The sequence below is a fragment of the Bufo gargarizans genome, chromosome 3 (assembly GCF_014858855.1).
Source record: "Bufo gargarizans isolate SCDJY-AF-19 chromosome 3, ASM1485885v1, whole genome shotgun sequence".
NCBI classification, from domain to species: Eukaryota; Metazoa; Chordata; class Amphibia; order Anura; family Bufonidae; genus Bufo; species Bufo gargarizans.
The window spans coordinates 169,742,680-169,766,874 of NC_058082.1; the positions used below are offsets into that span (position 1 = coordinate 169,742,680).

Here is a 24,195-nt window from a genome sequence, read left to right on the forward strand (position 1 = left end):
AGAGGGATGCGGCTCCCTCTCCCTTCCGATCAGAGCCCCCTCAGTGAAATCGCGGGGTATCGATCAGTTACCATGACAGCCTAGGGCCTGCTGGGGCTTCCCAGGCTGTCATAGTAATCTGCCTGCTGAGCTATGCAAGAGGCACATCTCAGCAAATAGAATGGCAGAATCCTATTCACATTAATAGATCTCTATTAGGGTGAATAGGACAAGGAATTAGGGTGAATAGGACAAGGAATCAAAAGATCTAGACCCCTAATAGGGAGTTAAAAAATTATTATAATTTAAAAACATAAAAATATTAAAACTTTAAAATCACCTCCCTTTCACAATTTTACATACAAAAATAAACAAAAAAATATTAAAATCTAAAAATAATATTCATGTGCAGTGTAAGCCGTAATGGGAAAAAAATAAAAAACACATGATTCGCCATTTTTAGTTAACTTACTTACAGCTTTCAGCCTACAGCAGGGCATGGTGGGCGTTGTAGTTTGGCAACAACTGGAGAGCTGCAGTTTGCCTATCACTGGCCTAGGACATTACACCTGGCTTCACTGCACAAGTGCTTCATGTGCACTGCAAGGTGCAACATCCTAGGCTTCATTAGCATAGGGTGTCCGATGTCACTGCAGCAGAGTCCTGGAAGTCTGAATTTCATTTACTCTCTTTTGCAGGGCAGATGGGTTTGCTATGGGCCGGTTTAGGACCTTAAATGGGTTGTCAGAGTTATGAAAAAAATATATAGCCATGTAAATCTGATGGGCAGCAATATATAACTAAGCTAAGCAAGTTTTAGGCAAAAAAAAACCAAAAACATATATATATATATATATATATATATATATATATATATATACAGACGTGGACAAAATTGTTGGTACCCTTTGGTCAATGAAAGAAAAAGTCACAATGGTCACAGAAATAACTTTAATCTGACAAAAGTAATAATAAATTAAAATTCTATAAATGTTAACCAATGAAAGTCAGACATTGTTTTTCAACCATGCTTCAACAGAATTATGTAAAAAAATAAACTCATGAAACAGGCATGGACAAAAATGATGGTACCCCTAACTTAATATTTTGTTGCGCAACCTTTTGAGGCAATCACTGCAATCAAACGCTTCCTGTAACTGTCAATGAGACATCTGCACCTCTCAGCAGGTATTTTGGCCCACTCCTCATGAGCAAACTGCTCCAGTTGTGTCCGGTTTGAAGGGTGCCTTTTCCAGACTGCATGTTTCAGCTCCTTCCAAAGATGCTCAATAGGATTGAGGTCAGGGCTCATAGAAGGCCACTTTAGAATAGTCCAATTTTTTCCTCTTAGCCATTCTTGGGTGTTTTTAGCGGTGTGTTTTGGGTCATTGTCCTGTTGCAAGACCCATGACCTGCGACTGAGACCAAGCTTTCTGACACTGGCTAGTACATTTCTCTCTAGAATTCCTTGATAGTCTTGAGATTTCATTGTACCCTGCACAGATTCAAGACACCCTGTGCCAGACGCAGCAAAGCAGCCCCAGAACATAACAGAGCCTCCTCCATGTTTCACAGTAGGGACAGTGTTCTTTTCTTGATATGCTTCATTTTTTCGTCTGTGAACATACAGCTGATGTGCCTTGGCAAAAACTTCGATTTTTGTCTCATCTGTCCACAGGACATTCTCCCAGAAGCTTTGTGGCTTGTCAACATGTAGTTTGGCATATTCCAGTCTTGCTTTTTTATGATTCGTTTTCAACAATGGTGTCCTCCTTGGTCGTCTCCCATGTAGTCCACTTTGGCTCAAACAACGACGGATGGTGCGATCTGACACTGATGTTCCTTGAGCATGAAGTTCACCTTGAATCTCTTTAGAAGTCTTTCTAGGCTCTTTTGTTACCATTCGGATTATCCGTCTCTTAGATTTGTCATCAATTTTCCTCCTGCGGCCACGTCCAGGGAGGTTGGCTACAGTCCCATGGATCTTAAACTTATGAATAATATGTGCAACTGTACTCACAGGAACATCTAGTTGCTTGGAGATGGTCTTATAGCCTTTACCTTTAACATGCTTGTCTATAATTTTCTTTCTGATCTCTTGAGACAGCTCTTTCCTTTGCTTCCTCTGGTCCATGTCGAGTGTGGTACACACCATATCACCAAACAACACAGTGATTACCTGGAGCCATATATATAGGCCCAATGGCTGATTACAAGGTTGTAGACACCTGTGATGCTAATTAGTGGACACACCTTGAATTAACATGTCCCTTTGGTCACATTATGTTCTGTGTTTTCTAGGGGTACCATCATTTTTGTCCATGCCTGTTTCATGAGTTTATTTTTTTACATAATTCTGTTGAAGCATGGTTGAAAAACAATGTCTGACTTTCATTGGTTAACATTTATAGAATTTTAATTTATTATTACTTTTGTCAGATTAAAGTTATTTCTGTGACCATTGTGACTTTTTCTTTCATTGACCAAAGGGTACCAACAATTTTGTCCACGTCTGTATATATTTTTTTTTTCTCATTTCCCTGGTTCTCTTCTGGCCCTTTGTTTACCTGCAATAACAACAATCTCTGAGGTTTTCCTCATAAATATTTGTGCCCCCTCTGCTAAGGGAGTGAATACAAGTGCTGCCCTGAGTGACATGTCTGCCTACTGGGAGACTCAGCAGCATGTTGCATGTGTAGAACCACAAGTCCCAGCCATACAATGACACTGCTAATACACACAGGATCTTCTCCCTACCTGTTCCTGTGCAATGCTCCGCAGAACTCCTCTAGTCTGTCAGCTCCTGTGACCAGCATTCGTCTCCTCACTGCCTGCAGTTACTCAGTAAAGCCTACAGCCCCGAGTTTGAGCTACTGAAGGGGTTAAAGTTTTTCCTGAAGAGTCCAGGGAGAGAGCAGACAGCAGCAGCTGGGCCAGTGCAGGGGGCGTGGCCAGCACAGTGCACAGATATGCTCCTCATGCTTGTGCACCAATCATCAGAGCAGGGAGAGAAGCTGACATCACAGGTCATGTGACCCTCAGTGAAATCTGAGAAAGCAGCAACTGCAGATAAAGTAAGTGAATTGTAAAGTCCTTATATTTGCCTAGTTAGAAACATATAAAGGACAAAAAATAACTGAGACAACCCTTTTAATCTCCAGTGCATAATGGAATGCTTGTCAGTTTAATGGCCCCAAACAAGGTGACCAGTTCCTCTTAAATTTGAACCAAAATTATTCCCACAAAAAAGCCTTTTTGAGTTGCATGATTTCTGGTGTATAGGCTTTAAGTGTTAAAAATATTTGAAGAATATGGTGGCTCAGGCTACTTTCACACTAGCGTTCGGGCGGATCCGTTCTGAACGGATCCGCCCATAATAATGCAGACGGAGGCTCCGTTCAGAACGGATCCGTCTGCATTATATTAGCAAAAAAAAGCTAAGTGTGAAAATAGCCTCGGACGGATCCGTCCAGACTTTCAATGTAAAGTCAATGGGGGACGGATCCGCTTGAAGATTGAGCCACATTGTGGCATCTTCAAACGGATCCGTCCCCATTGACTTACATTGTAAGTCTGGACGGATCCGCACGCCTCCGCACGGCCAGGCGGACACCCGAACGCTGCAAGCAGCGTTCAGCTGTCCGCCTGTCCGTGCGGAGGCGAGCGGAGCGGAGGCTGAACGCCGCCAGACTGATGCAGTCTGAGCGGATCCGCCTCCATTCAGACTGCATCAGGGCTGGACGGCTGCGTTCGGGTCCGCTCGTGAGCTCCTTCAAACGGAGCTCACGAACGGAAACCCGAACGCTAGTGTGAAAGCAGCCTCAACCTGTCAATAATTATGAAGTGGGTGCTGCGAAGCCTGAATGACTCACCCAGTCAGAAAAGAATATAAAATAGCACTCACCACTTGGACTATAGAAGACAAATTACTTCAAAACACCTGGGTAGTTTAATGATTAAAAAAGGCACATTGCATAAAAATAAGCGATGCATAAAAATACAGTGAGAATGATAATGGTAGGAATTCAAAGTTGATTTAGCTATGTTTGCATAAAATAGCCATACAGTAAAGATTACACATAGATAGATATATATATATCTATCACGATTTTGCAGTCATAAGTAGGAGAGCTGAAGTGTTGTTAGATTCAATCCTCATGTGATTATACAATATAAAAAAGGTGATCATGTATTTGAAACTCCGGTAAAAAAATTGTGGCGCGATTGCATCATGCACCAATGATAGAAGCGTAGGTGTTCATATACTGTCCAATCCAAAAGATACATATTATTTGGCGTTTACAATAGCCTCTAAATCATCACATCTGCAAGTCCTGATTTATCCGCTCCCGTAAATGGGGAGCAGCCTTGATAGAGCAGTGTTTATATTATTGTATGTATATATGGCACTGAGATATTGTATATACGTGTGCTGACCAGTAGTGGTAGGACTCAACTTTTAGGTACACATGTAATTTGTATAACCTCATATGTCAGGTAAATTGTATGGAAAAGATTCCCACTTATGGGAAAAGCTTCAATGAATGAAGTTGGCAAAGATGGTTGTTTAATAAAGTGCAGACAGGCAGTCACATTCTGGTTCATCTCAGTCCATTGGAGCTAGGTAGTTTTGACCACAGTAAAAATTGTCCAAAGCCATTTTTGCCATGAAATTCTCCTTCTGAGGCTGGGTTCACACGGGCGTTGCGGGTGACGTGCGGGAACAGATGAGGGTGCCTTGTATGATTTTTCCCACGCGTGAGAAAAATCGGCATGTTTGGTACCCAAACTTTAACCCGGACTCCTTCACAGAAGTTCGGGTTTGGGTTCAGTATTCTGTATTTTCCCTTATAACATGGGTATAAGGGAAAATAATAGCAATCTTTAATACAGAATGCTTAGTAGAAGGTCAATTGAGGGTTAAAAAATAAAATAACTCACCTTCAATTGATCGGTTCGCTACCAGTCCCCTGTTCTTTCTTCAGGACCTGTCAAAGGACCTGTGGTGACGTCATTGAGCTCTTCACGTGGTCCATCACCATGTGATGAGGCCGGCAGCTACGCAATCAATTGGAGGAGGGGAGTAAATTAATATTTTTTAACCCTTTGTTGACCTTCTACTAAGCATTCTGTATTAAAGAACGCTATTATCTTTCCTTATAATCATGTTATAAGGGAAAATAATACAGTGAATAGACTTTCATCCTAGCAGCCATGCGCGAAAATTCGCACCTCATCCGCACTTGCTTGCGATTTTCACGCAGCCCCATTCACTTCTATGGGGCCTGCGTTGTGTGAAAAACAATATAGAGCATGCTGCGATTTTTACGCAACGCACAAGTGATGCATGAAAATCACCGCTCATGTGCACAGCCCCATATAAATGAATGGGTCCAGATTCAGTGCATTGCACCCGTGCGGAAATCTCGCCCGTGTGAAAGAGGCCTTACTCTGGCAGATGGTAGGCATTGCTCATCACATTTCCACTATCCCAGAGGACAAGGAGTGTGTACTTTACACCACTTTAAGAGGTATCTGACCATTAAAGCTGAACCCGGACATATCCCCATCTTCACCCCTCAGGCCCCCCCTGATACGAGCATCAGAGCATTCCTGAAAATGGAGGGGTCTGGGCCCTGATTTCAAGCTGAGAAGTGGCTGTCAAAGCAGATCGCTACCTTAAAATCTATGGCAGATAAAGCTAAAGTAGAGCACACTCTTCTGTTTCAGTATTCTCCACAGACTCAAATAGAAACTGACAACACATGCATAGCCAGGGCTCTGCCAGTACAGATTTAAATCCGCCCTGTTTGTGGAACTGGTGAAGGTCCTAGTGGTCAGAAAAGACAGTGGTGGGCAGACAGACACCGAGGAATCCCTAGTCGCTGCGTGAGCAATAAGTTACCAGGACAAGATTTGTATGATTGAATGTAAACAATGGATGTTTCCATTCACTGACAACAAGCTACAATATTGAGGATCAGCACCATGCACAGAGTGTACAGTACTGCATGATGATTGGTTAGTGGGCCATACAACCCCTCCAGGCTGCAGAGTATCCAGTCCCTGCCAAATAGAATATAATAAACCAGAAAAAAGTGTATTGGCACTCAGGCGGCACACTTGCATCTGATAATCATTATTTTATTAAAAATATTAATGTATAAGATAGTTCAAATAATACATAAAAGACAAATCACAAAACATAAAATCATGCAAAACCTAGAACCCCTTTAAATTGATATGGTCCTGGTCCAAACACACACAATCAAAGTTGTGTGTGCTGCGGGGCCAGCGCCGGACTATCTCACTATAAGGTATTAAATGGTATCCTTAGTCACTTAGTGCACAATTAGAAGAATCAAGACAATCAACTGTATTAAAAGACTTTCAAGCGCTCCATAATGTTATTTCCAGAAAAAAAGTCTTTCATCACAGTACATGTGCCTTGCGCACAGCGCCCCTTACCACCTCCATATCTCCTAGGTTTCATCGATGCACTGTTCTTCCTGGTAATCCTGGAGCTGCTCATGCTAGGCTCAGGCAGCGTGGTCTCAGCTTGGCATGGTTAACTCCAAGTCACTTAAGGTATCTGAGAAGTCCGATCCCCAACAGGATATGGTTTAGCGGTTTAGCCTTCCCCCAGTGGTAGAATATTACATCAGTTCACCTGTATGGATACATTAGCCCCAGGTATATACCCCCAAGACGCGTTTCAGAGTACCCTTAGACTTTTTCATCAGAGCCACTGAGGGACAATATATAAGTGACTAAGGATACCATTCAATACAGCATGGTGAGATCTAGTATGCGAGCGCTAAGCTACAGTAAGCCAGAATTAAGAATCCAGGGCTCCCTTTGCTTAGAGGATTTAGTGAGCATCCCACTTTTCGAGTACACCCCCCTTTCTAACCTTACCATCTGATTTATGACCATTGTCCGCTCCTGCTTACTCTGGCTCACAGGCTGGATCCAATACTTTCAAATCAGTTTCCTAGTAGAATACAGAATTTTTTGCTATTGCCAGCCTTTGACCCTCTGCAACTGGTAGGTTTTGGACATATCCTAACAGACCCACTGTGGGAGTCCAAGGGATCCAACATGTCAAACACAGAGGTCCAGATAGTACTTAAAGGGGTATTATCATCTTAATGATCACTGTTAAATCTGTTAATGATTTAACAGTGATCAATTTTCTAAATATATTTTATTAACAAATCCCCACACCTTAGAAAAAAATAAACCTATACTTACCTGACTGTTGTCTTCCGTCTCCCCTGGTTACGGCCACCGCTCTTCTCAGGAATTGTGGTGGCTGCGCATGCGCAGACGACTATTCTTTTCTTCTCCCGGCCAGCCGCTGTACTGAACGCGCACGCCGAGTCCGCGCATGGGCCCTGGTGACTTCTTCCTGGCAAGTATACTATACTGGCCAGAAGCAAGTCACCAGGGCGCATGCGCGGACTCGGCATGCGCGTTTAGTACAGCGCGCGGCCCGGCCGGGAGAAGACATCAATGAAGATGGAGTCCGTCCCCTGCCGAGTGCCAAAACCAGGAAGTGGACGGCGCGCCGGGACCAGGTAAGTATCAAATAGCCTGTTGAGAAAACCCCTTTAAAGGGGTTACCCCCAGTAGCTCCAGCACCCAACATGGCCGCCGCTGCATCTCCCCGTCGCGCGGGTAATGCTAGGGAGGCTATTCCCTGTCGCGGCCTGCTATTGGCTGTTCCCCCTGTCACCGGATGTTTTGATCTGCACAACTGGGAGATGCAGCGGCCGTGGGGGAAGCAGAACCTACGTAGGTGACGGAGAGCAGGGTAAGTACCATCTATATGAGGGGCACGTTTTACACTTTGGATAGCCCCTTTAATAATATTTTTAATAAAATAATGATTAACAGATGTAAGCGGGTCACTTGAGTGCCAATACACTTTTTCTGAGATATATATTTGACAGCGCCCCCACTTAACATGTAAATAGATATATTTGGACTATATATATATTTACTTACATGTTAAGTGGGGGTGCTGTCAAAACTTCAAGAAAATGGAGGGGGAAATGTGACCTGGTGCTATAATATTAGAATAAACAATAGTATATATTGTACCTGTTCAGTGTGTTTAGATTTAAACATAACGGACTGCGTTTTATCATCCTTGAACATTTATGGGGTTAATATTTCTTTGCAATGTAAATGTAAATTGTGTTGGTCAGTAGAGATAAGTGATGTTTTCATCGTTTGAAATTCGCTCACGCTTTGCTTGGTGGTAAAAGCAGAATAGCGTTATGGATTCCATTACCACGGACCGTGACGCAATTCTATGACAGAATGCCTTTAGAGGCATTCCGTTATTTATTCCATCATAATAGAAGTCTATGGGCTGCAAAACGGTTCCGTCCCGTTTCCGTTATGCAGGGGAGTCCTCGGAATCCATAACGGAAACAGGACGGATCCGTTATGCAGCCCATAGACTTCTATTATGACGGAATGAATAACAGAATGCCTCTAAACTTAAAGATCCGTGGTAACGGAATCCATAACGCAATTCTGCTTTTACCACCAAACGAAGCGTGAACGAATTTCATAACATTAAATTCGCTCATCTCTCTTTTTGTCAGTAAAAAACAAACAAAAACAAAACAAAAAAAACGCAAGCTCTTAATTCAAGTAGTCCAGAGGGAAAGCGGAACAATCCACAAGGGTCTGTAGTTAATAAATCACAGGGATCATTCCACAGGCCGTGATACCAATTTATACCGCCATCTTGTGTACAAAAAAGACAAATTATTATACAGATTACAACATCGTCAAGCAAAGCCACTCGTGTCATCAAGCTGGAGGAATATACTCCCGTGCTTCGGAGGTAACCGACTGTCTCATTTCATTAAGTTCATCCGCTATCAACTAATTTTAAGCTGAGCAGGAGGCAGAATTTCTGCAGCCTCTGGGACAATATGTGGCTCCCTGCAGTGTCAAAATTCATTACTGTCAGGGAAAAGCACTTACATCCTGCAGGTCCTAATGAAGGTGCCTGTTACAATCCACACAGGTCGCAGAGTCTCTGGCTTCTCAGCTCCAGCTACAAGTTCACCGATTCCCCAAGACAATGGCCTTGAGCGGATACAGTCTTCAGTCTGCCACCTTGAATGTCTCCAAACACACAGCAAACGCATTACTATCGTTTTGGACAGATATGCTCATGTAGTTCCAAACTACAGGGCGAGTCAATGACACCCTTTCATTTCAGAAAGAAAAGGGAAAATAAAATATCGGAATACCCCAGCAAGTAATGGGTAAGGGAGTCCATCTTATAGGCTATGTCCGGAACATGGCCACCATCTTGGATCAAGGGCATATTTTTACAATGGGAAGGGGGTCATGTAACATTTCAAAGAAGAACAATCTTCTCAGAAATAGATCTCTGCTTCACCTGCTCCATTCACTTGAACAAGGGAGACGACGTGTAGTGTAAAGAAGAGGACCAGCTGATCAGTGAGGGTGCCAGTTGTCGGACCTCACACAAATCAGATGTTGATGACCTATTCTGAATATAGGACATCAATAAATACTGCCTGCACTAACCCTTTAAGCGGCATTTTTATGAAACTCCTACACTACTTTTTCTGTCATCTCCCACACCGTGCTTTAGACATGTTTTGGTTACAACGCAACAAGTAAAATAATTTTCAATTAATTTTTATGGAAAACAGCATTTTAATCAGTTAATCTATATATAACATTTCATATGCCAGTGTCAATAACCTATACAGATACATTAAGTACTCTCAGAATACCCACTTTTTTTTGTGCTGTCAAAATGACGGAAACAAACATCGATGCCTCAACATGCTTCGTCTTTATTTGGACAGATGTACTTTATATACTCATTGATATAAAAATCAAATAAAAATAATGCACTCATGTCTCAGGCAGATATGTAAATGACAAAAGCATAAAAGTGCTTCCTTTGCTAACCTATTTTTTTTTTTTTTTTTTAAAAAGCTCTCAGATACTACTTTTAGGCAGTGTACCTCTTGATGACAGATCACTGACTGGTAGACAGGCCTCTATGACATACGTAAAGACACTTTGCCGGATCAGTTTTCTATTGTGCCAGATTGTGTCAGATGTGTCAGTGAAAATGGATCCGTCCCCATTAACTTTCAATCAAATTTTGGTGTCAGTCTCCAAAGCGGAATGGAGACTGAACTGATGCATTCTGAGCGGATCCTTTTTCATTCAGAATGCATTAGAATGCAAACTGATCCGTTTTGGACCGCTTGTGAGAGCCCTGAGCGGATCTCGCAGAAAAGAAAACGCGAGTGTGAAAGTAGACTTAGCCACGTTCACACTTCAGTTATTTGGTCAGTTATTTCCATCAGTAATTGTCAGCCAAAACCGGGTGCAGGTCAAAAACACAGAACAGGTGCAGATCTTTCCGTTATACCTTATCTCTGTGGAGGCTTCACTACTGGTTTTGGTTCACAATAACTGATGGAAGTAACTGACCAAATAACTGAAGTGTGAACTCATACACATACACGTTCGGTTCATCCAAGCGTGTATGTGTATTCAATAGAGAAAAAGGAGAAATCTTGTGCAGGTGCAGTACTGCCGACTGCCTCCTGAGGGCAACAGCTTTAAAAGTGTCACTGGGCTCGGCACATGCCCAGTGACACTTTTGAAGCTGTTGCCCTCAGGAGCTATATGAGCGCACAGGCAGTCGGCGGTACTGCGCCTGCGCAAGATTTCCGGCGGCCGAAAGAAAGAAGCCAGGGGTGTAGCTTGAATGTATTAGCGGAGTGGGCGGCGTCGTTCACCTCGGCTGTGGGACGATATTTCATAATGAGTAGGCGTGCTTGGGCTCGACATTAAGGCTGATGAGCAGATTGTCAGGAAGGAATGCTCCACCAGGCCATGTCAAGGGGCCTTTAGTGATGAGGACTGCTACATCGATATTTATGTTTCAGAGGACAAAAACAAGTAAAATGAATAAATGAACGTGGAGAGCTACTTACATTGCTCTGATGGTTGGCCACTGGCTTGTAATTTGTTGTCACGGCTTTTTCAATTTGCTGAGATTGTCTCTTTGGTTTAGAAGATTCTTCAATCTGTCGCCTGAAACCCAATGCAGAAATCTGTGAGTTTACACCAGTCACTGACTATAGCTGTAAAACAACTGTCACCTGCAAAGCAGCCAAACCTATTCAAATGAAAAGCCGCCAAATACAAAATGTTCTTTTCTTATTTTTTTCTGTTTCACTGAATTGTTATTGAATCAATATATTTACCCTAATAATTTGCATGTCAATATCAAACTGAATTTTAACAGAATGAAAATAAAAGTTCAAGTCAGGATATTTCTTGAATTCTTAACAGCTTTTCATTCTCTACCTCTGCAACCGCCAAGAAAGCAACTACTGAGCGATACATTACTGAAATCTGATAAAAACATTCTTTTAAGGTGAATTCTTATTAAAGTGCTAAGAATTCAGCTTCAAGCTATAAGGGGACATTCACATGGCAGATTTTGATGCGAACAACTGTGCTGAAAGTTTGCCGGCGGCCAAGTGGTTTCTTGCATGGTTCCTGCCTCCAATTCATTTCAATGCAAGGCAGCAGTGAAGATTGTTGAGCGGTGGTTTAAAGCTGCAGCCGAGCTGAGAGAGGGCATGTCCATTCTGCGATCTTCACCGCTGCCTCTCACTGAAACGAATAGGAGGCAAGAAACCACATGGCAGCCAGCAGCAAAGTTTCTGCACAGGTGTCTGCTGTACCAAAAAAATAAAAATGGAAAAAAAGCTGTGTGAACAGCCCCTTCAACTAATCACAATGCCTGTTAGCGGTGCCTTCCTGTATCACACACATCTTTTGCTCCCAAAGTGATCCTGTAATCCTCAGGATAGGTCAGCAATATCAGATCGACAGGGGTCCGGCACCCACACCGATCAGCTGTTTGAGGAGACGGCGCAGCGCAGTTCCTGCTTGCTGCTGTATGTCTATGGGACAGCAGCAGCAGACAAAAAGAGAAGGTAGACAGCACGTGGGCACTGCGCGCGCCGTCTCCTCATACAGCTGATCGGCAGGGGTGTCGGACCCCACACCGATCAGCTGTTTGAGGAGACGGCGCACGCAGTTCCTGCTTGCTGCTGTATGTCTATGGGACAGCAGCAGCAGACAGAAAGAGAGAAGGTAGACAGCACGTGGGCACTGCGCGCGCCGTCTCCTCATACAGCTGATCGGCAGGGGTGTCGGACCCCCGCTGATGTGATGTTATTGACCTATCCCAAGGATAGGCCATTAATAGAAAAAGCCCAGACAACCTCTTTAACCTCTATGTAAATTCAGAGCACCAGAAACAGGAGCAAGCTGCTCGGTACACCAGTTTCACCACCATTCCTTCCCAGCTCCTCCCTCTGAAAACCTGAGTAACAGGCCCAGGCTTCCCCCAACATCATCGTGTCAGACCCTGAAATCCCACAGCAGCGTCGTTGCTGCAAACCTCAATGCATGTACAGTAAATCACTCTGTCCTGACCTCAATGGACAGTACTGGGAATTTGTCAAGGTTTGAAGTTATCGAGAACCAACTGGTTTGGGCGCACTCTCAGTGCACTGGATAATAACTCATTTACTTATTTATTAAAATAAGAATTTCTCTGGATGGCAGGATCACTTTGGCATACAAAACAGACACAGTGTTTACCGTAATTTAACAGCACCCTTTAAAGGAGTGCTTATGAGGAATGGTGGGACAAGGCAGCTCCTCTGATGAATTTTACAGTGAAGGAGACAGGGCCACCTATTTTATATGTAAAAAAGCGCTGGAAGATTAAACATTTTTAATAAAAAAGACACATAAGTAAAATGACTTTTAGCCCCAATTAATTACAATGCAATAATAAGAAAAACAAAAATGCCCCAAAAAAGGTTTCCACTTTTTAGCAATCCACTTTGTCCACAGAATTGGAAATCTGTATTTTTAATGTACACGTTTCATGCGTTTCCCTAGTGCCATATGGCCTTTCACATGGCTTAGAAAACAGAATACTCTGGTCCTAGGGATTTTCACATAGAACATCAATTCCTAAAAGCTATAATAAAGTAAATAGCATATCTACTTCTGCTTGGTGTCGTTTTAAGGAACCAGGCGAGTACATATGCAGGCAGCTTCTTTATACACGGTTATATGTTGCTCTTTTTTCTGCGTCGCTGTATTTCCAAAAACTATTTTACCGCCGATTCTGCCTTTTCGTTTTCTTCTAAAATCCCGAAGAACATTTTTCTTTAATTAGATCTGTAACTGGTGGCCAGGAAAACCTCTCATGGCTTCCAGCAGGCCTCGGTACCATTTATGTTAGGACAGAATTCTTATAATGGGATTTTTACCACCAGCGGGCAGATAAACAGATTTATGGCAAATGGCTGGTAACAGCTGGATATCACAGCAATCATTAATTCCTACTTCATCAAAAAGTGGGCAGCCTCAGAGGTACTCCTAATAGCAGTGGGTTCTGATTGGAGCTCAGCTGGACACGATCCAAATGATCAAAATAGACATTAGAGAAAATGACACAAAAATCCCAAAGAAAAGTAACGGCACATAGAAATGAGCAGAAAATGGAGCCTTGATTAGGAACGGGCCTGCACAATGTCAGAAATAAATAAAAGGCCTGTACAGGCACAAGGCTCACTGAACCTAGACATGAATAAAATATAATACAAGTGACATAATAGAGGACAATTAACTTGAATTTGGAATAATAAAAAAAATTAAAAAATTGAATTTCAGATTCAGCCTTTTAGGCAGCTTATGCTTTCATATAATTATATTCACCCTACACGAGATTATGGAGGTTTTGTTAAAGCCGACGTATTAGGAATGCATAAAATCATTTAACTGCCAAGGCCATGGGGGCTAGTCAAAATGTAAATTACGTGTACGGTGTATCATAGAGGGCTTAAAATGGGCTAGCTTCAAAATCTGTAAAGGTCATGGCCATTAACCCTGGCCAGGATGGTGGAATGACATGAAATCACTTCCTGCCTGGAAAAAAGAAGGAAGGGTTAAATATTTAAGCAGTGGGGCACAGCATTTAACATTAGGGCAGCATTAATAACTCGCTACCAGGAGAAAGATGATGAGATACTTGATTCCATGGGAACACAAGGCTTCCCATCTTCTCAGACTGACGAGACTAAAAATGAAATTAGATTGATGTATGAAATCTGACCGCAGAGGAGAAGTGCACAAAAAATGAAAAACAACTTAAATATATAAACTTCACTCCAGATAAAGGATCAGGAGACAACACAATCTGCTACATCTAGAAATATAGATATATTTTTATTGTCATTTTATTGGGATACTTTCACTCTCACAATTATGGCTTCCCACTGATCCACTCTTTACATCGTTACTCCAGCCATTGACTAGTCAATAAGTGAAAAGTGGGCTGTGTGGGACAGACACAACTGGGGAAAACTTTCACAAAAGGATAAGCATAGAAGAGGTTCCAATCCCATTTCTGGCATAAAACCTAATGGCTCTCACAAGCACCATCCACAAAGTCAAATAAATGAAGTCTAAACATACACAAGACGTCAGCCAACTGCACCACATACAGTACATGCCTCCATAAACGTGACGGCTGGTCAATCCTGCTGATTCAGACTTTTCTCATGTGCATGGCCCATTTTGGCTTCAATAAAATGTAAGATAAGAGAGTGATTCTGACAGGTAATGGGGCCTCTAACTCCTTATCCGTGATCTCAGATTTTGTTATAAGTAGTAAAATCCATCTTTTATTTTGTACTAGTAAACCCGCCTTTCATCCAACTAAACTTAAGAGCAAGACACTTCATTTATCTAAGGTTGGCCGTGCACCATCTAATGATGAGTTTCTAAACTATTCACCATCTAATCTGATGAGCTCGCTTGAGTGCTCCCAACACATCAATAAATGTTCATTACGTTCTCATAATAAGCAGCTACCCAAGGAATTCTAGAGAGTATGGAAGAACTGAAAACACATCCATCTGTTGACAAGACTATATATGCCCATTAAATTATTAGTGATCGCCAAAATGACTTTTTACGGCAGTCACTAACAGGCCTTAGGTTGCCGTCTTTTTGTGCCAGCCTAGTCTAAGCACTGTAGTGAACAGAAGGGCTCACTCTCACATGAGAGCCAGGTTCCTGCTCTAATGACCAGCATCAGCAGAAGCCTTGATTTGAGCCATTTAACACCTTAGATGTCACAGTCAATAGCGGCTGCGTCTGAAGGGGAAGGGGGGTGCTCCCTCTGTCTCCCATTGGCACCCTGCAATCTCCTTCACAGTGAGAGGTCTTTGCATGCCTAATGAAGGCCCCAGGCCTGCCTACAGTATCAGACTGCACCTTTCAGTATAGTACTGACAGTATATTATACTGTACTGCAGAAACAGTACTGTGTATTATAGAAACAATAGAAAATCGCCTGTTAAAGTCCTCATGGTAGAAAAGTAAGTAAAACATAAAAAAAAAAAGTTAAATCCTCTCCACATATCTGGTTTGTCACTGTATTGTATGTATGATGACCTGAACTATAGAATGATCATGTAATTCATCCTGTATGTGAACATATTGAAAAAAATTATTGGTGGTGTTTTTTTTTTTTGCTTATTTGCCCAAAAAACTGAATAAAAAGCGATCAAGAAGTGTTATGTACCCCAAAGTGCTATAAAGGAAAACTACAACTCATCCAACAAAAAACAAGCATCTCGCTAAAATATGCCCCCATGGTCTTATAGTGCACCACAGGCTCCAATGATACAAAATATAAGGTATACCAGACAGTATTTTTTTGTGAGTTGCCTTTGTATAGAACAACAGGACAGAGCGTCAGGCTAAGATTTCCTCTAAAGTTAAATGGGTATTCTAGTTGTGTGAAGTTATCCCTTATACACGTTATAGGGGATAACTATTAGATAGGTGGGTTCCTACTGCTGGGACTCCCACCAATCACGAGAATGGGACCCCGTACCCCATGTAGCCCCCTGAAATGAACAGCGTGTCCGGCCAGGCATGTGCACTGCATCTCCATTCATTTCTATAGGAGCTCTGGAGACAGCAGTGTATAGTGCTTGGCTACCACCGGAACTGCCATAGAAATTAATGGAGTGGCAGCGCGCATGTCCGACCTGCCATTCTGTTCATTTTGGGGGGCTCCACGGGGTCCCATGCTTGTGATCAGTGGGGGTCCAGTGGTAGAAATCCCCCAGTGTAATAGTTATCCCATATCCTATTGATGGGGTGTAATGTCAAAATAACCCTTTAAGTTAAAAAAAACAGATACCTCTACCCCTGGTAGTTGCAAAAAGAAGACTCTGATGGGTAAATGGGGCCCTATGGATGACAGAAGCATATGCAATGGAAGTTTTACCATGTACTGACCATAGTGTTAGAGAGTAATGTGAACTAGTATAAAGCCAACATCCAATCCTCAAGGGAAAAGGATTGTTTCAGCTCCCGTTCCCACTTAGACATATAAGGCAGTTTACCAGTTAAAAGAGGAGAAGGAGAGCATTATAAACGGTACATAAGCCTCTGTGGGAGACACCCCGAGCTGAAGAGAGGCGTAGACAGGCACTCAGGTCTAGGGATCTGTAAAATGGAAAAAAAGTGCCCAATTTGGAGGTAAAGGGAAAACGAAGTCAACTAGGACTGACACCTAAAATAGTTGACCAATATTGTTCACCTCTTTAGTAATCCAGGTAGTAGGTACTTAAGAATACGGTATTCCCATCATATAAAACATCAAGTGATAGTCCAGTAGAGGAATTAATCAAGTAAGACCAAGGCCTCACGCACACGACCGTTTTTAGGGTCTGCATCCAAGCCGCAGTTTTTCCGGCTCGGGTGCGGACCCATTCACTTCGATGGGGCCGCAAAAGATGCGGACAGCACTCCGTGTGCTGTCCGCATTCGTTGCTCCGTTCCGAGGCCCCGAAAAAAAATATAGCATGTCCTATTCTTGTCCGTTTTGCGGACAAGAATAGGCATGTCTACAATGGGCCGCCGTTCCGTTAATTGCGAAAGGCACACGAGCGGCTTCCGTTTTTTTGCGGATCCGCGGTTTGCGTCGTGTGCATAAGGCCCAAGTGTAAGATGCAGCTTGCATAGTATATAGAGGGAAGGGATATGTGAATTTCTTTAAAGGCACAGACCGCTAGGAAGGCTCTAAGTCAATGTCTTTTAGTGAAAGATTCCTCTATTTGCAACCATTTCTGGGGCTAGATGGTCGCCACCATTCCTTAAAATGATAGGCCCGGCAGGCAACATGATGTTTATGTAAACAGGCACTCCCAACCCCCCACTTTTAACGATCCTTAGTGGAAAGGAACCCCAAATAAACCTCATCATATCAGACTGAAGTTGAGCTATAACACGGTTAGGGACCTATAAGGGAATACAATATTATTGAGTATTGATCCCTGCAATCCAGGACGAACACAACATAGAGTACCATTGGTAGTCATGTTTGAAATGCATGTTTCAATTAAGAGCAACTAGAAAGCGGTATTAAGATAACTGGATAGCTGTAATATGATCATGAGCCCACTGGAACTTATAAGAATGTTGGTTATGGCCTCTCACCTCACGGACATTTAATTTGTAATAGGAGACGGCATAGAAGCTCTCCAATAACTGATGTGCTGCCACAAAAGAATTGGTAGGGTTAGCAAAACAAAAAATTGATCTGCATATAGGCCAACAGCATGTACCTGCGCAACTCCACCTTTAGGGCTTATTCAGACGGCGGTAGTGCTCTCGTGGCCATATTGTGCCCTGCATATGGCGAGTCAGCAATACATGGGGCACTGGCCGTGTGCATTCCACATCACGGATGCGGACCCATTCACTTGAATGGGTCTGAAAATCCGGAGATGCGGTGCGGAACGGAAGCACTCCGTTCCGTGCTTCCGTTGCGCAAAAACATAGAACTTGTTCTCTTTTTGCGGAACAGATGGATCGCGGGCCTATTCAAGTGAATGGGTCCGCGATCTGCATGCGGCTGACACACGGTCGGTGCCCATGCATTGTGGGCTGCAATTTGCAAAACATTGTAATGCGTTTTGCACGCGCGTGAGAAAAATAGGAATGTATGGTACCCAGACCCGAACCCCTTCACAGAAGTTCGGGCTTGGGTTAGGTGTTGTGTAGATTTTATTATTTTCCTTTATAACATGGTTATACAATAGGGCTGGAGGGGTTAAAAAAAATACATAAAAAAATTTAACTCCCCTTAATTCACTTGTTTGCGCAGCCCGACTTCTCTTCTGTCTTCATCTTCGCTGTGCAATAGGAATAGGACCATTGATGGTGTCACTGTGCTCATCACATGGTCCATCACCATGATGATTGATCATGTGACAGACCATGTAATGAGCACAGTGACGTCACCACAGGTCCTTTTCCTGTGCACAGCAAAGATTAGGACAGAATAGAAGCCGGGCTGCGCGATCAAGTGGATAAAGTGATTTACATTTTTATTATTATTTTTTTAACCCCTCCAGCCCTATTGTACTATGCATTCTGTATTAAGAATGCTATTATTTTCCCTTATAACCATGCTATAAAGGGAAAATAATAATGATCGGGTCCCCATCTCGATCGTCTCCTAGCAACAGTGCGTGAAAATCGCACCGCATCCGCACTTCTATGGGACCTGCGTTGAAAAAACGCACAATGTAGAACATGCTGCGACTTTTACGCAACGCACAAGTGATACATGAAAATCACTGCTCATGTGCACAGCCCCATAGAAATGAATGGGTCCGGATTCAGTGCGGGTGCAATGCGTTCACCTCACGCATTGCACCCGCGCGGAAATCTCGCCCATGTGAAAGGGGCCTTACTCTGATATCTGCAGACAAGCACAAAACAGTTCAGCAAGAGTCTCTACAACCAAAGATCAGGGACAATGGCAGGCACCTCTGGCATGTCCCATTCATTATTTAAAGTGGTCTGAGGAAAAAAATATAAATAAAAAAAAACTGAGGCCAACAACCTAGATATCAGAGAAGAATACAATCCCATAAATGTATTTAGATAAGAACACCCTATCAAGGGCTTTTTCAGAGTCCAAAAAAAGGAACAGGAGAGTTCTGCAATTTGCACTAAATCTCCTCATACCTTCCCTACACTAACGATTGGGCACAAAACCCCTTTGATCAGTTGCAATTAAATGCAGAGATGCAGTGTATATTCTGTAGACCAATAGCTTAGAGAGTAGCTTTAGACCCTTATCATTGCTAAATGTAGCACTTAAAGGGGTTGTTCCCATGAAAAATATTCTACAGTTTTCAAATCAGCACCTGGTTCTGAATACTTTCGCAATTGTATGTAATTAAAATTTTTGTATAGTCACTGAGTTATTAAATAAAATGTATCAGTACAGTGCTTCTTAATTTCTCATTTTTGACCGACTCATTAAGAAGGCCGCACATGCTCAGTTTTAGCTTTCAACTGCCTCCTGAGATGTGATAGGGAGAGCTGAGACACGCCCCCTTATCTGCAGTGGAAAAGACACTCCCCTTGAGCTTTTAGCTTAAAGGGACACCAACAGGCCCGATAAACATATTTAGATATTCCTATGCAGTCATAGGTCTATTAAAGTGTATTCCAATGATATAACAGTACCCCCTGTCCGCATTTTAAACCATGTAAAAACTGTCAATCACCTTCCTTTATGCCCAAGGGGCAGTTTTTTCTCCTACCTTTGTGCCCAGCCGCACCCCAACTGTCGTTTCCTAGCGCCGCTCATTATTATTCACTGCACTGGGCGGTTTTTACAGTCCCCGATCCTGCCGAGCCGGCGCAGCAGGAGACGCCGATGCCGCCGCATTGAATAAGGGACGAGGGCGCACTGCGATTCTGGCGAGTGAGGGTGCCGGGTAAGTTATCGGGCACACGCATAGAAGGTACAAGTGGGGCCGATGCCCGTAATTTCTATTGGGCATGCGCCGGCTCGGCAGGATCGGGGACTGTAAAAGCCGCCCAGCGCAGTGAATAATAATGAGCTGGGCGGCGCTAGGAAACGACAGTTGGGGCGCGGCTGGGCACAAAAGGTAGGAGAAAAAAAGGCCCCTTGGGCATAAAGGAAGGTGATTGACAGATGAATATAAAGTTGTTTTTACATGGTTTAAAATACGGACAGGGGGTACTCATATCATTGGAATACACTTTAATAGACCTATGACTGCATAGGAATATCTAAATATGTTTATCGGGCCTGTCAGTGTCCCTTTAATATAAATCTAGCAGAGCAATGAATGGGGAGATCTCTGGATCCATGAGAGGTACAGGGCTGGTTCTAGCTTTGTTAGAAAGGTTGTGTCATGGACTATATGATGTCTGATTTTAATTTATTACATTATTCATGGGTTAACCCCTTTTAAGTGAGCAGGATTATTGGCCAGTTTCCCCGGTTTAGGCAAGGTAACCACTATTGCCGTTAGCATATCTTTGGGAATGTGACCAGATAATAAAAAGTGCTTATACAATCTGGTCATATATGGCAAAAATAGAGTGTTGAACATCCTAAAATACGCTTTCTGGGGTTTCAAGGTTCTACGTACTTTCCGTATTTCTAGCAGATCATGTTCTATTAGTCTAATGATTATCTTGAATGCTAGGGACCACTGCCCATGGCACACTGCCCTCACTTAACCTCATACATTCACAATTGTACATAGGGAATTGTAAAATATGTCAATGCATTTTATTATCATACAGTTAGGGTTTGGAATAATCAGTGTGAAATTGATGAAAAAAAAAAAAAAAGCTCAAAACAATAGTTTAAAGTGAAAAAAATCCATCACATCTAATCTTATGCATGAAAGGTTTCATAGAAGGTAGCTCTGCTCCAGATTATTAATTGCAATTGAAATCTATTTAAAGTGCCTTGAAAATGTGTTTTATCCAGGCAGATTTTCATAAAAATGGGTTACACAAATACAGTATAACTAATAGATACAAAAATTATCTTATTTGCATTTAGACAATTTTTCCCCCCAGTAATTTGCTACTATCAATGGAGCCTGAAAAACATTCTTTACAAACTAAATAAAAACCGATAGTTGAAGTACACACAGTGGATGAAATAAAATACAATAATTACCCCCCTAAAGGGGCTGAAGAGGATGCTCTGTGTTTTAAAGTCTATGTATACCGTTGGTGGACATTTTATTTTTATTATTGCATTGTACTAATTTTAAACCCAAAAACATTTTTAAAATTGCTTTTTATTAAAAATTATGAGCCGTTTTCCCTGTACACCTTTGAGTTCCTCTACTAGCAGGATCTGTATTTTCTCTTTTCTGTCAGGCAGGGAGCTGACAGTCTCTTTATCTGTGATCTCTGACCTTATAAACACTCATTAAAGCTCAATTGTTATTCTACTTGTAAGAATGTGGCTTCAATAAGTGTTTATGACCTTTTAGTAATTTACAGATAAGGGTTATGGCACAAAGTGAAAGTAGCATTCACACAGCTAGAAAAACAGTTAACCCTTTGTGACAGAACAGCTCAATATTTTTAATTTAGACCAATTGAAAAAAAAAATATTTAAATGCAACCATAAGAAAAAAAAAATTCCCCAAACGTGTACATAGCCTTTAACCTGGCTCCCTAGCATGTTTGACCTAATACAATAATCTAGAGATGACCGAATTGACTTGTTCATCATGAAGAGTTCTTGAGCAGCGAGGGATTGACAGGGCCGGACATCTCCCCTGGCCCTGACAATCTTGCACCTACACCACTGCTCTGAGAAGTAGCACAAGTGCAGAGGCTCTGCTGCCGCTACCACCGTTGGTGGACATTTGGTGGAAAGTGTAGCAGCTGCTACACTTTCAGGCAGTGCAACCCCCTACTCTTGTGCCGCCATTTTCGTATAAGCAGAGCAGGCGTGAGATGTCTGTCCCTGTCAATCTGGTGGAAAGGGGAGTCTCTTGGGTAGCGGGGAAAATTCTTGCTGCTCAAGAACTGTTGTTAGTGTACAAAATTATTCGCTCATCTCTACAAGAAACATACTCCCCTGGTCCCCGCAGCTCCGGTTCTGTGCCCTAGTGGCATTTGGCAATTTTCCAGTCCCAGACTGATTTATTTCCGGTTGGGCTGTGGACAGGGTCATATACTCATATTTACCATGGCAGCCAATGACTGGCCTCACCGGTCCCCATGTGCTTGTTTTTTGCAGGAGGAGTTACAGTTTTCACTGGCATTTTGTAGCATATATGACATGGATTTACTTTCATTCCTTTTTTTAGGAGTGGGAATTAAAAAAAAAACAGCAAGTCTGACACAGTGCTGCCTATCTGCCCTCAGATAGAGCTGCATAATACTGGAGACAGATTCCCTTTAACAATTGGACCAGCAGGTATAATTGTACTTCACTATGCAAAAATACTGAAGCCATGAGTCACACTAACAGCTTCTAAAGCAAAGAATGCACACTTGCCAGCAGCATCATGTACATTTTAAGAATATTAGCCTACACACAAATACATTAAAGCACTAGGTGGTATAATTTAATGCAGACACTAGAGCTTTCATGATTATTCCAACCTAATACATCGCCAGCGTCAAACCCTATCAACTTTATAAAAAAAGTATACCCAGGACTACAATAATAATTTGCCATATAATTTGGATACAAGTGTAGTGAAATAAAATCTGCATTTGAAGTTAAAAAATTGGTATAGGAGCTTGTGCACACTGATGCCGTATGTATGGAAATACAGTTAAAATGTTCTGTGTAGTCGAATCACTGGGCTCCTTTTCACTTAATTTTTATGGGTGATGCTATTTTAATTTTCTTTTCTTTTTTTACCAGGTGATCATCCTCATATACTGTAGGCCTACATTATACACATATATACACACACACAGTCTTCATTATTTTGCAGCTTTCCATTTATATACACTAGTTAATACGTGAATAATCAGCAACATCCAGTTTTATACAATGGATCTGAGATATTACTGATGACAATATATTTATAAGCAGCTTAAATAACTTTATAAAATGGGCAGGACCCTCTACATCTGTACAGTTTGTAACTCGTCTTGTTCATGCTTACTGCAATTGTCTGTATTACGTATGTGCACCCACCTTTATATGTACAGTGCCATGGAACGAATGGTGCTTTAATCCCCTATAATAGTAATAATAATAAAAAGGTATTCCAAGATTTTGTAACCGATTTATCCTCTGGATAGGTCATCAGTGTCTGTTCAGTGGGGGTCCAACACTTGGGACCCCGCCGATCAGCTGTTTGAGAAGGCAGCGGCGCTCCTGTGAGTGATGCGGCCTTATCTCAGCTTACCAAGCATAGTGCCGTACATTGTATAGCAGCTGTGCTTGGTATCTCTCTGAGCCTCATTCACTTGAATGGGACTGAGCTGCCCCTAGGCCACGTGACCGATTAACTTGTTGTCACTTGGCCGAGAGAAGGCTACGTCGTAGTGCGAGCGTCGCTGCCTTCTCAAACAGCTGATCGGCCGGGGTCCCGGGTGTCGGAGCCCCACAGATCAGATACTGATGACCTATCCTGAAGATAGGTCATCAGTTATAAAGTCTCTGAAAACCCCTTTAAGACAGAATATAGTCATTTATACACGGAGACACCTAGAACAACTTACATAATGTACTAAAGGAATATAGTGCACTCTTTTTAGGTGTCTACTACTGTTAAATGTATTATTATTAAATCTCTTCTGGACTACTCATAGGCCTGGTACGTCTGGTAGTCCACCCTTCGTGAACGTCCTTACAGAATTAAGAGCTGCACAGTGCTTGCTGTTAGTGACAGCCAGGTGCCCCACAGAGAAGGAAAGGACTTTTTGTTTTACTGTCCCAGCCTTCTCTACGGATGGAGTAGAGTTAACACTCCTGTTTTCTGAGATTTCCGAGTTGTGTTATCTAATCTAAGCAAATAGCTTCAATTGCTTTTCAATGGCTTTTGTCTCAAAATAAAGCGATGAGTTAGGAAATTTGAGTTAAGAGCTGGAGTGCTAACCCTGCTACATCTGTATCACCATATACACATCACTTAATGCATACAGATCAGGAAGTCACTGCAGTTTCCTGCTCCACTGCTAGTGATCATGTGATCCCAAGGGCCAAGTGTCATTAAAAGCTGCTGGGTCTTAGCTGACCTAGAGCAGCTC

The 24,195-nt window shown here is 42.4% G+C and overlaps 1 protein-coding gene across 1 annotated transcript in view; it reads right to left on the minus strand.

Moving 5' to 3' along the window:
• The window catches only part of GTF2F2 (general transcription factor IIF subunit 2), a 247,215-nt gene that overhangs the window by 64,173 nt on the left and 158,847 nt on the right, over window positions 1–24,195 (minus strand). The window contains exon 7 of the mRNA XM_044286548.1: window positions 10,998–11,097. Within this exon, the coding sequence (XP_044142483.1) occupies window positions 10,998–11,097 (100 nt within the window). The remainder of the gene's footprint in view (window positions 1–10,997; window positions 11,098–24,195) is intronic.